Source organism: Empidonax traillii, unplaced genomic scaffold, assembly GCF_003031625.1.
Source record: "Empidonax traillii isolate 1590-97213 ecotype Southwest subspecies unplaced genomic scaffold, ASM303162v1 scaffold543:size1229247, whole genome shotgun sequence".
Classification (NCBI taxonomy): Eukaryota; Metazoa; Chordata; class Aves; order Passeriformes; family Tyrannidae; genus Empidonax; species Empidonax traillii.
This window is the reverse complement of record NW_020955736.1, coordinates 750,830-764,258: the sequence shown is the minus strand read 5'-3', so window position 1 is coordinate 764,258 and position 13,429 is coordinate 750,830. Positions and strand designations below refer to the sequence as shown.

The window sequence follows — 13,429 nt, the reverse complement described above, 5'->3', positions numbered from 1 at the left end:
TTCTACTCTACTGGCACCAAGAACAATGATATCCTGGGTTTTGATTCACAATTCCTTCCATCCCCACTATTTCAACTACTTCTATAACTTTTGCAATTGAAATAAAAAGAAAAGACATAAAGAGAGGACATTCAGACAGTCAAGTGCTTTAAGAGCTCTGCTCTATTCATGGTGAAGAAAGGGCAGGAGGGGAAGAAATAAATCTCAGTTTTGAAATGCTTTCTATTTATAAACTGTCCTGAGAAAATGGTTAATCTGAATACCTTTAGCTTTTACATTGTACAAGATCTTTGACACAGGAGGATATAACGCTGCTGGTGGTTTACCAGTTCATGTTAGCAGTATCCCTTTGGATCCACCTAAACTGTTTAACAGCAGCCAAGGCACTCTGCAGTAGAAAAAAAGAAAAAAAAAAAAAAAAGCGTACCACCAGCAGTCTCTGTCTATATATCAGCTAAAATACTTCCTCCTGAAACACTAATATTTATCCTAAAGTAAAGCCTTAAAAAACTGTAAATGCAATAAAGAGAACTGGGCATTTTTAGGAATAGAGAGAAGAATTCATGACTGAAATCATGCCTGGTGTGTTCCACACGTAGCACTGAGTGTTGCATTTCTTTGTTTTAAGAACTGGATCTTACTAGTGGGTTTGAAATACACACTTGTCATTTTTGTGTGGCATTGTTGAGACTTGCAGCATCTTGTTTAACTTTGTTACATCCCCAATCTCCTTTAAGACACTGTCAACCTAAAATAAGAAAAAATTATTCCTGTATCTTAAATAATACAGAACCCCACAAACACTACAATATTAAAAGAATCCATATGTTCTGCATAGATAGAATGGGTAAAAAAGGGAGTATGTGACACAGCTCCCCTAAATACTACAAAAATCCAGTTGGCTATTTTGAAACTTGCTTTCCAAAAAAACTAGAGCCCCAGATCAGACACATGTGAAACTGGTGAAGTTTGCAGCCAAATCCAGATCTAAATTCTGTACTTTGAGCATTAATAAAGAGGAATGAGAATTGCAGGTTTGCTGTCAATAAATGAGCTAAATGCTAGTTTTTTCCAAATTTTGTTTCACTAAACACGCTCACAAACCCTGCTTCTTAGACACTCAGTGAATTTAAATGCCCAAATTCAGCACATTGCTTTCAAACTGTACTCCTGAGCTTGTATTTATTTGATCAGAAAGTGCTAGAGATCAGTTGGTATGAAATCATGACACACGTTCATGAAACACAGACAATAATGGTGGTGGAACCAGAAAAAAAAGCTTACTGAACTTCCTTTTTAAATATATACATACTTCTGGTCTCTGATCTAATTTCTGCATTATTTTTATTAATACATGAAGGGTTACATTACAAGTGTTACACGTCTCTGATCCGATTGCAGCAATTACCCATTTGCGTCTCTGGAAAGCGAAATTATTTCCAACGTTATCAAACAAAGGAACTTTCTGTCCATGCGCTCAGGCACATGACAGCCCTCTATTTGATGCTTTTAATGTACAACACAAATGACCAAAAAATGGCCTGTATTATGCTAGTTGTGCAGGGGGAAGAGCTGTGTTCCATTAGTGATCCACAGACTTCACAGAAACTAATTGTACTATGTTACACTTTTATCTTTAGCTTTCATGTCAGATGCTTGTTTGAATTAAACATGGAACACATGAAAAAAGGAAATGCATTACAAAATCTACTGGGTATACATCTTAAAATACTGCCAAATGTCTATTTACATGAAAAGACCAGAAGGTTTCTAAAAGGTCTGTTGCAGCCTGGCTAGTCAACAGCAGCAATGGCTAGTTAATTGCCTGAAATTCCTGGCAGACTACAAAGACTACTAAACCGATCATCAGCATCTTTGTAGTAGCCCTAAAATGTTCAATTTGTGCTCTTTGTCATGGATAGAGTACCCTGAAACAAAATCTGAGGATATTTTCCTTCTTTATTTTGAAATCACCATTAAGAACTAATAAAATGTTCAGCTGAAGCCTGCATTTCACCACCTGCCACTTTGAACTCCAGCAGGGAGCAGTCTCCCAGTTTTAAGGAAATTAACCACAATACAGATGTACAGCCAGAAGAGAGCAAGATGGAGCGATTTTGGAATTACATGAGACCGACACAGACAAGTTGCCAGACTATCAATTTTTTGTAGCTCAAACAGTCATAAACCACGGCCCATAGGCAACAGTAATTGGTGTACAGCTGGTCCACTGAACCTTATTATATTAAAACATTAAAAATCTTCAGATTCATGGAGCTTTTCAAAATATCCACAAGAAAGTTCACGAGTTCACAGCCATCAGCTGGGTGCTCAAGATTGGGAATTGGTGATTCAGTCCATACTGTATCAGTTTACACGTTTATGGTTAGGTGTTGCGGAGGCATAGCCATAACTAAGTCAGACTTTTAAGTCCAAACTTTTACAAATCTTCAATGAAATAAGACCTAAAGTTTTAGTAAGACCTTTTCTACATCAATGGAAACATAAGACCTATTGTACTGCTACTACTACTACTACCAGCATCAAAGAGTATGTTAGTGGAATTAAAAAAAAACAAACAACATGACAGCCACAAAAATCCAACAACAAAAAATCCAATACAATCTTCCTCAGGCTCAACACCACCAAATACTTCCTAGGAGGTCTTATAAACACATTTCAGCAATTTCCCCAAAGCTCGTGGAACTGCTGACATACATCTTGCTATGGCTCAGAGCACTATGGCCTGCTCAAACAGTTTCATGAGCAAAAAAGAACTAATCTGGAAAGAGGGATCCTATTTGTGGTTCCCTGCAATCAAAATTATTTTACTAAGGCCTTCATTTAAAGTGATGGATGGGAAGTAGTGATTCTCTGTTCCAATTATCCAAAAGAGATTGGAAATGGCAGCTTAATACCAAGATAATGTATCCAATATGCAACCCAGTCTATTTTCTCTCCCCATTGAAACTAAAAAGGCTAAGACACACGCATACATAGAGTAAAATGTTCCCTCCCAGGGATTCGGATTTTATGGCCTGTCATGGCTAAAAGCAACTTCAATTTAATGAGGGAATTCCTTTTAAAGTTGTTTTCTATTCCTCTCTCTAACTGGTAATGACTGGTAGCCCTGGTTGGGTTTTAAGTCTGAATGTGTCTGATGCTCTAAAAAGTTTAGTGGTCTCTGCACTGAAGGGTTTATGGTCTAATTTGTAGTTCACACTGCTAAATATTGCATGAAACAGGTATTATTTGTGTGGACGAGGTATGCATGTAAAATCTGAACCATACAGGGATAGATCTTCATCTGGAGTAAATTCCTATACTGCACTGGACAGGACCCCAAGTATATTTCTGAGTTTAGTCCATGGCCAGAGAAGCTCTTAAGGATGGAAGCAGAGCTTTTAAACACACAGTGATGACAGCAATATTTCCCTAGTACTGGTTGTTGGGCTGGGCTACATAAATGAAACTGTTGTTCTAAGAGATAGATGTACTGTAATGTATTAAAAACTTAAGAGATGTGGACAAGCCAGTGTGCAAGAGGAAGAGCATGAACAGTCCTGCAATAAAACCTCATTCAAGAACTTGCTCATGAGTGGAGAGAAGAACTCATCTACCTTACAATTCCCATCACCAGGCAATTCTGAGATGACACAGTATTGTTTTTCTCTTCCCAAAACTAATGTGGGAGCAGCAAGAAAGAGAATAATACAGTTAACTCACAGGAAAAATGTTACTACTCAGAATAAAAGACAAAAGAAGTCTTAGTTCCCTCTTGAGTAGAGAGAATAATTTAATACTTAAACATCTTGAACATCATCCAGCGACAAGGCACCAGCCAGTGTGAGCTCCAGACCACTAAGGTACAGCCTTAAGAGACATGGCTTAGCAGTGGGGTACAGTCTGCTTCCGTTCCTGCTTTTCAGAGGATTTAAGAACAGTCCCCAACTTGAGGTTAATGACACAGGCTTAGAGAAACCCATGAGCACAGTGGGGCACATATCTGTGTGATGGATGCCCTTGATCCCTTAACCAAACTATTGCAGTTTGGTACAGGATGCAAAACAGGTAAAGGTCTGAGCCGTGTCCAGGTCAATAACTCCTCTACTTTCAATTTGTTCTCTGAAAATCTTCAAAGAAATAGAGTGACACAGTGGACATTGATGCATATGAACTTGGAACACTGATCATGCGATTAACAGGTGAATAACCAGTGGTTTTGCAAGACTCATTAATCAAGGAGCAAAGAAATTTGTGGGTACAACGAATCTAATGCATACCTTTTCCATCACATGCAATTTGACTATGAGCCAACCCCTTCATTCCATAAATATGACAGCTTAAGTGAGCCTTCTTTGAGCTCTTCTGGCCAGGCAGCCTGGTTGCATGGCGGTGATCTCCCCTTGAGCTGGGACACCTCTGAAGGTGTCCCAACTTGAGACAGAGAGACCTTTAGCCAATGGCAGATTTGACAGGATGCTAAATTAATACTAAGGAAACATTAGTAATTCATGTAGCTATTGAATTATTGTAAACTTAGTATAGGTAATTCCATTAGACATAAATCCTTGCCCAAGTCTGAAACTAAGATTGGACCTAGCTGCACCAAGGAGTTTAGAAAGCAAGTGGGTCCACTCTGATCCTCATTACTCAGCGAGAGGCTCTTCCTTACTCCTTGTATTTCTTTCCTTAGATTTAGACTTTTGTCCAAGTCTGAGACTCAGACTGGACCTGCCTGCACCTAAGCTCCACCTGCATTTTAGAAAGCAAGGGAGTCCACTCCGAACTTCATGACTCACTGGGAGGGTCTTCTTATGCTTCTGCACCTCCAGTCTCTGCACAAAACATTCTAACTTGACTCTAACTTAATTTTCATTTGTATGTTTCTTCCATGCAGTAATTGATAAAGTGATCCTCACCATCAAACTTACTGAACCTTTGTAAACCACTGTTAAATTATGTTAATTTCCAATGAACTTACTGAACCACCTCAACAAAATATACTGCTGCTTCTCTCTTCTGAGTGAGGTGCATTCCGCCCATTTGTGGGAGTCCTAGACAGGCACAGCACCTGATTCTGGCTCCACGCAAAGCAGAGTTTCTCACCACCCAGTTAGTGAGCTCCTAAGAAGGCAGATGTATGAGCATGTCCAGCTTCTTCCCCCCACCAAAATCAACCCCAACTTTCCTGGACTGAGGCCTTGGCTACCTTTGAAAATGAGACAGCCCAAATTCCTAAGTTTTGACAATGCATTGGAAGATAATTCCATAACGGGAATGGGTCAACCGCTATTGTCTCATTAACCTTTTCTAAGGCTCACCATCCACATTAGCTGCGGGTCTGGGAGGGCAAGAGAAGTAATGAGATAATGGAAAAGGAGGGAGAAGGATATGATAGAAAAAGTTGTGAACTGACCACAGGTGGTATCTATTCCTGTCTGGTGGCTGCACAGCCCAGTACAACCACCCCTCTCACAGCAGTGCTACAGTCATCAGCTAGGAATGAATGCAGGACCATGGAATGACAAGAAGCGCTTCACAAATGCTACTTTGTATTGTCTTGGCAAATTTCACCAGCAGAGGCTCAGGTACTCACCCAGCTGCCTTCGTTTCTCAGCGAGAACATCAGGGAACGGAGCTGAGGTATCGAACCAAGGTCCCGGCTGCGACACTTGCTGCTCCAGGACACCAGGGACATCAGCGCACGACACTGGGTTCGAGCACAGAAGCCCCACTTTAGCCTGAGCAGAACCTCCTCTGCTAACACGGTCTGCATGCAGATCAACCCCAAATCAGAGCAAAGCTACGAATGCAAAATCATCTCACGACGGAGGAGAAAACGCGCGACATCCGGAACAACGCGGCGGCTCGTACTACAGAGAACATGCACTGCGCAACGCGAGAGGGCTCTCAGAGATCCTGCAGGCATCCCATGGTGCAGGCAGATAAATCCAGCTCATCATAAGTGCTTTTTGTCAGAGGGCTTAAGGAAATACGGGTAATAATGGAATAAGTGCTTGTCAGACCAGAATCCCAAAGGTGCACAAAGGATGTTGCCCCTGTGTACGGGCAAAGCTACTGAAGAACAACCTAAAGGCAGGCTTCTTGAAAACCGAACATTTATCTTGAATGCAAATGCTGGCCATGGCTAGGTTCAGAAGTCACTCCATATGGCATTTTCATGCCAAATTTTCCATGGAATTCTTGTAATTATCCAAACAGGACCCTGAATTTCATTCTGGATCAGGGCCTAAAGTATTAGAAATAAAGAGAGGAAGTAAAAGGCTCCAATCCCAGTATTAAGTTAGTGCTACAAAAGTTCCTTTTTCTTGTACTGGATGCCGACATTTTACATTCAAGCCCTCTGAACTCAGTGCTTCAATTGTAGTACACACTCCGTAGCAGGAAAGTGCATGTTCTCTGCCTACACAGCAGGCACATAAAAAGAAAGAAAAAAAAAAAAAGGAAAACCAATATAAGCCTGTGAGTGTTGAACAGTGCTGTGTGATATTACTGATTTATTAACTTGGCTTGATCAATAAGGCTATCATCAAGGGCACATTTAGTTTGCACATAAATTTCACTTTCTAACAAGCACTTTTGTGTGCTCACTTTGGTTTCCATAATCTGATCCAGGTCTCAGGAAGCTTTATTTAAGGCAGAACAGAGAATTCTTTTTCTAAAAAAAGGATCAAAGTATACTCGGTCAACTCAAACAAAAGGACAGTCAGTACTGCAGAAACAGCATGCTTACCTTTCACAGTAAAAAGAAAAATAAGCCTATAGCTTTGGATTTCTCACTGCCTTAAGTTCATCAACATCAATTGAGCTATTAAATTGTTGCTGAATTTGGCTCACAGCAATTTAAAAATTTCAACTTTCTTTGAGCTTCTTCCATCAGTAACATGCTAATTTAATGCATAATTTAAACTCTGCTGTCCTTTAATTCAGCGTTTGTAAATAATTAGAAAGAACTAGAAATCCTTTTGCATTTATATAGTTGGTCTCCTCCCCCTTTTTCTACTGCAAAGCAAAAATGACTTTTCAATACAGAATTTATTTATTCTTTATATCTGAAAGTAAAAACCATAGAAAAAACTAGGAGAAATTGATTTACAAGATAAAACAATTAGCTCCGGGATATGTACATTAAGACTAATAAATTTCACATCGTATTTTAAGGAATAGAGGAGGAATCCCAGACATATTAGACTTTATTCAAATTCTATTGAAATGTTCAATTAAGAGCATCTTATGAAGGTAAGTTATGCAGTCACTAAAATTAAGACGTGAAAAACAGCTTTAAAGTGCTACTTGTCTGAGAGACTACGCACTTTAATAATCCATCCCTTTTCCTACACACAAGATAACATCTAAAATCTTGCTATTCATGTAATTGCTCTGGTCTTCTTACAATTTTTGGTTATGTAGAAGAAACACAAATGTATTTCACAGTAAAAAATATTCCATTCCCTTCTAATCCAAAATCACATATCTCAGTGATTCCTATTAAAACTTTTTTTTTTTTTTTCCGTGCAGACAGATAAAAATGCCTTTTAAAACTCAAACAAGACTGCAAAAACAGCTCAAACCTATCCATCTCCCAGTTGGTTCTTAAAAGAAGGTAAACATTCCCCAGGCTGTTCTGACCAGACGTGACTGGCAGATCCTTTTTGGGAATGAGGTCTCAAGATGCAACCCTGCTTCCATTCAGATTCAGAGCTTTAATAACACAAGAATTTCAGTGCAGGACTAGGCAGTGGGACAGTAATTTAATTTGATTTACAATAGAGTGCTAATATATGGGTTTTTTTCTGGAAACACAGCCACGATTTTCTCCAGTTTTTCTGCTCTGTAGGTTTTACATCAAAGCATTCCTGCTCGTTTTGTTTCCACATCTCCATGCTACCAGTAGGAAGCTGCCCAGTTCTCCTGTTTTCCTTGGACTAGCATGACTGCTTCAGATGCCTCAACCACCACCCTTCTAGAAGATTTATGGCAAACACATCACATCCCAAGCTATAAATCTACCAAATGGTTATTAGACATACTTTGCTGTCCACAGTCACACGATTTAAAGTAAAACTGATAATGGTACAGCTAGGGCTAGTGTTACTCGTAGGCCTGTCAAAATTGTGCTACCTTGCCACACATTTTTTCCAGGCACCTCACTCTCATTTTTGGGGTGTGAATCAGATGATCCTTCAATATTACTCTGTTTGTGGCAACTTGTGATAATTTTTATTCTTTTAATATTAAATTCTTCTAGGCACCCAGTTTGAGTCACTGGACTTGTTAAGAAGAAGAAAACCATCAAAGATGAAGAGTTTGGCCAAAGACTTTTGTGCTTTTGAAAATCCCCTGTTATGTATTTTTTTAAGAAAATTCATGCTACAAAAAGCTTAATACCTCCTACTCTTTTTGCTCAAGGGAAGTTAACACAAAGTAAACCACCTCTAAAAATAATCTCCCACTCAAGAAACTTCAGGGTGACAGGGAGAGAGAGAGAGGGGTTATTGTGAGCCCTAAATAACGCAGGTTGGTTCTGCAAGCCATGAAGGGAAGGACAAGCTAAAATTAAATGACCTTTGTAGGGATACCTCACCTACATCAGCAAGTCGTTATCTGATCTTCCTAATTCTCCTCCTCTGCTGTTGCAGGTCATGGTCCATCAGAAGCTGCTATTTCTGCTGGGATGGGTGCAAATCAGACAGTGCCCTTGTAACCCCCCAGGAAGAATTGCCAGGAAGGCCAGCTCAGGGTCATTACAGGTAATACTCCTTAAGAGGCAGCGTGTCCCCTGCTGAACTTGTTGAGGCTTTCAGGAGAGGCAAAGGAAGTTCCAGCTGTCCTTTGTGCAACCATTGCCCCCAGAAGTCAAACTGAGCTGTAATAAAGCTTCAATTAGCAAAAAAAAAAATCTATAAATATCTAACACTGCAGATCAAAATGGCCAACTGTGGTCACAAGTGTTGATCAGAGTGAGAGAAAAATCAAAATGGGACCACACACCTACTCTGAAAAAAAAAAAAAAGGAATGCTTTCTACTCAACAGGTGGAGATCAAAGTAATCTTGGGTTGTGAATCCAAAATCTCCTTCCTCACGCATAGCCCAGTTTTTGGAGTGACTATTAGCTTCAGACAAGCACTGACTGTACAACAGGCTATGCAGATCTTATTAGAACAAAGCACAGAGCCTTATCTTGTTTTTCACATTTATTGACAACTCTGTGCTAAATTCAAACAAGGATCACATGTTGATTCTCTTAAAATCACTGAGTTAGGAAGAAAGTTGAGCCATTAGGCAAGAGCTTCCACCAAACATGCCTGTTTCAGAAAGGGTCACAGAGTTTGTGAGAGTAAGATGCTTTGAGAGGAGATATAAAGTTGGACAAGATGATCATTGTAGGTCCCTTCCCACTGAACAACTTCTATTTTAATCCTATCCTATCCTATCCTATCCTATCCTATCCTATCCTATCCTATCCTATCCCATCCTATCCCATCCTAATTCTATTCTATATAAAATAAGCAGATGTATATAAATGCAAATACATATATACCCTTCATATACTGAAATGTGGATGCTATTAATATAGTCCTCTGCTGCTTTTTAAAAGAAGTCCAAGATTGTACTAGGAAAGAAAAACAGGAGGTAAAAGCTAACAGAGTAGCTGAGGACCCGCTTTTCTAATACTGCATTTGATTAATTACATGATTTGTTTTCAATGACTGGCTCAATCAATCCTGATAAAATTAAGAAAGACAATGATCAGAAATACCAGACTAAAATGCAATACAAATTATTTGGTTCCAGGGGATCCAATCAAAGGAAACAGGATTAAATTAAGCAGTGATCGGATTAAGGAGAAGTTGCTGTATAAAGTCAGAAATGTATTAGTACTTGGGGCCATTTACTGTGTCTGTAGGTTGCCATTTCCAGATCTTCCTACAGTTCTCAATACACTTTAAACAAAATTGAGTTTCCTAGGTATCACAAAGGTAATGTGGAAATAATTATAGTAATAACAATAATAATAATAATAATAACAACAATAATTATAATGTTACTATTCTTTCACAGTACCACAGTATGTGGGGCTCTGCCACAGGAGGCACCCTCTAAAGGAAAAAATATGCCCTCATACCTCCTCCTCCCCCAGAAGTCTGTACCTGAAGGAGTTTACAGTCCCTGTGCACTACACAGAGATCAAAAGGTGACAGAGTATCAGGATACAATCAAAAAGACAGAAAAACCCATTTAATTCTACAACGTTAGTGAAGCACAAAGATAAAAGAGCTACTGTTCGACAAGGACTGTTAATGAAACTTGCCAGTGATACAGCTGAAAATGTAGTTCTTACCTAAAAATCAAAGTAAATACAAATAGCACAGGAGAAGTACTTCTACTTGCTGTGTACTAAGCTAAACCTCGAGCAGCTGACAAGGTCCTAAGCACTGAACAGAGATTTACCTTCAAATACCTTGGGCTCACACTGGTTCAGCTGGACCCATTAGTGACCAGCTGCAAAAGGACTTTGTGTCTGATGCCAGGCAAAAGAAATGTCTGGGGACATCAGAAGCCAGCTCATTTGGGAGTAATTCAGAAAACATAAATGCTGAGTTAAAGTGAAAACAAACTCAATTCCCGCCTCTTTCTTCCACTAAGAGAATCGTTTAAAAGATAAATGAGGGATGTGGAGAGGTAGTCCCTAAGGACTTTTAATAAAGCTACTTTAGAATGCTGGCACGCTGTCCTGCTTGCAAATCCTGGCCCCATATGCTACATGGGATGAGGAAGGACAGTGGGCTGCATGTGCTGCTCACATGGCATGGCAGCACAAGACAGAGGAAACCTACACTGCCACTGATCACACTGTGCGTGCTAGGGGCTAAAACAGAGAGAGAGTTCTCCCAGCTTTCAAGTAAATAAAGAAAAGGAGTGTGCTGTAACCTGAACAAAAGGCAAAGCACGTGTGAGCAGGTCAGATCTAAACCAACAGTCCCACCCATCTTTGTCTCTTACAGAAGCATTCAGGAGCTGTATGGGAAGACTCCTTCCCTATCACTCGGTACAGCACCACTTCCATTTCCAGGTATGCACAGTTCAGTAGCTGCCAGCAGACGCTGTGCCCATCCTGTCACCCGACAGGATTTAGTCACTCATGATCACCCCAGGATATTCCATGCATATTCCAACTAAGTATTTTGGCAAGTGACAGCCGACCTCTGGAGCGTGGGCTGGTCTTTGTCCTAAAGCAAACCACTGGAGACATAAGACTAACTTTTGTTGGTCAGCAGGGTCGACGTTCACCCACAGTATCTGGTTTCTATGGCCATGGCCGTGTGTCCTATCCTTGCAGTTCACCATTTGCACCAGATATTGATGCTGAAGGACTGTCCTTGCAAGGCTGAACATTTGATGAGCTGCTTTACTTACTGAGCTTGAGAAACTATTTAGAGAAACATCCGTCTCTCCCTTCACACAACTTAAAGACTTAATATTTTATCTTTGTTTTCAGCTACGACAGTGAATAAATTTTAAAGCATCAGCTCTTCTCAGGCAAAAGACATTTGGCATTATGATTAAGAATACATTATTTCATCTCTTCTGTCCCCTTAAACAGTATCTTATTTGTATGTGTGGGCTTTTTCTCATGCTCTGCCTTGCTACATTCTTTTTTCAATCTCATTGCAATTTTTTTCATAAGTATTCTCAGTTTCATTTTCTTACTTTATTTTCCCCATGTCTCTATCTCTCTCCTCACCCTTTCTATCACGCTCTCTCCTAAGTGAAATGAAAACCCAATTATACTCCTGTTAGAACTGAACTTTCAAATCCATCATGTGCTAGTGGGCTCAAAATTAGGCAAATAAATTCCCTCAACCCTACAAATTAAATTGAGTCTTTGCATATGTTCTTTTAAGAGCACAGAGATGTCAAGTATTCACCCAGCTGTCACAAAATATGATGAGCAGGCACTTTGAATTCATATAGATTTTCTAAATCGTTTGTCAGATTTAACAGAAATGCTAATGGATCCAAAAGTAAATTCTAATCTATCCAAAGTATCTGGTTATTATTTGTATTGCAGTAGGACTTGGAATTGTTAGTTGAGAATCAGGGCACAATCTCAATGCATGTCACACACAAAGATCATTTGGATGACGTGCAGTTATTATTTTGCACTTTCTCAATTTTTATCTCATTATTTTAATCAATACCCTCCTCATAGGTATACTCAAGCTAATTTAAGGACAAAAGTACCATCAGCTTGTAAACATCATTACCTAATGTGTCAGCTATTGAAACCCAGGTCTTGCATTTGCTGAAGCCAGAAACTGTCTCCCAACTGTAGAGTTTGAAGGAAAAAAAAGCTATCAAGAAGGTCAGACTTTGCCCATGTTTCATTTTGGTCAAAGCTCACTATTGAAGAGGAGCAAAGCCAGATGAGCCTCAGCATATGGACGGGAACTTGCATGGAGCTGCCAATGCCAGCAGGTTGGACATTCCACAGTGCATCTGTATCTGGCCTGTGTGGGTCCAGCACGTCCCAAACACCTAGGACTCGCTGCCCTGGCACTGAACACCTGCACAAGACCTCTTGAGTGGTCAACCTGACACACTCAGGGAACCTGTGATGGGATGAACACATCCTGTGGAGTTTTTCTCTACATACTACTCTGGCTGCTTGTCTAAGAACCTCGTAGGGCACCACATAAGGCAGGAGGGCGGCACATCCTGGCTGTCAGTGATAATCCACTGCCAAAATCAATACGGTTGGCAAGCTTGCTTCATGGATATTTATGATCACAGAGCACATTTCCCAAGAACGTGTTGTCAGTCCCACTGTCCAATTTCAACTCCAGTAATTACATTTCTGCCTGCCTAATACTCCCTTGTCGCTTTGAGGAGATGTGGGAGCCCTCTCATCCAGTCCCACATTGCTTCAAGGCATCATGGTAACGTTCATCACCAAGCTGGACACGTGGACAAGTCTTTCCCTGTTTGCATTTTACACAGCAGTTACTACCTTAACAGCTTTGTGATTCTTAAAGAGGTGAAAAGTGTAAGATACTGTTGTTGCTGTTATTTAAAAAATAATTTATTTGCCTCTGGAACTAGTCATCTTGAGACAGCTTTTAATTTCCTTCTCTTTCATGAGTAAATTTGTACATTTAAAATATTTACCAAAGGTTGTGCTAGGTAGGTCTCAGTTTTGTTTTCTTTTTTATTTCACTAATAAAAGTAAAATACCTATAAAATGTGACTGTCTACAGCTTTTCAATACCCAGCTTCAGGGAGTTCAAGCCCTTTCAGATCTAGCCGGGAGAGCTAACTCCACCGGCAAACTAAAAATGTGCCTTTCTCAGTGGAATAAAACTCCTGTTTACAGCTGTATAGAGCATAAAATAGGAGGTTCTA

At 39.9% G+C, this 13,429-nt stretch overlaps 1 protein-coding gene across 6 annotated transcripts in view; it reads right to left on the bottom strand.

Moving 5' to 3' along the window:
* KLHL29 (kelch like family member 29) overlaps nt 1–13,429 on the bottom strand; it is a 391,804-nt gene that overhangs the window by 140,267 nt on the left and 238,108 nt on the right. For 3 of the 6 annotated variants that reach the window (XM_027897467.1, XM_027897464.1, XM_027897463.1), the window contains one exon: nt 5,600–5,713. The exons of 1 other annotated variant lie outside the window; for it this stretch is intronic. In XM_027897467.1, coding sequence (XP_027753268.1) covers nt 5,600–5,713 — 114 coding nt within the window. Of the gene's footprint in view, nt 1–5,599; nt 5,780–6,615; nt 6,765–13,429 lie in introns of those variants that run through there. 2 more of the 6 variants (XM_027897466.1, XM_027897465.1) reach the window with 2 other exon arrangements.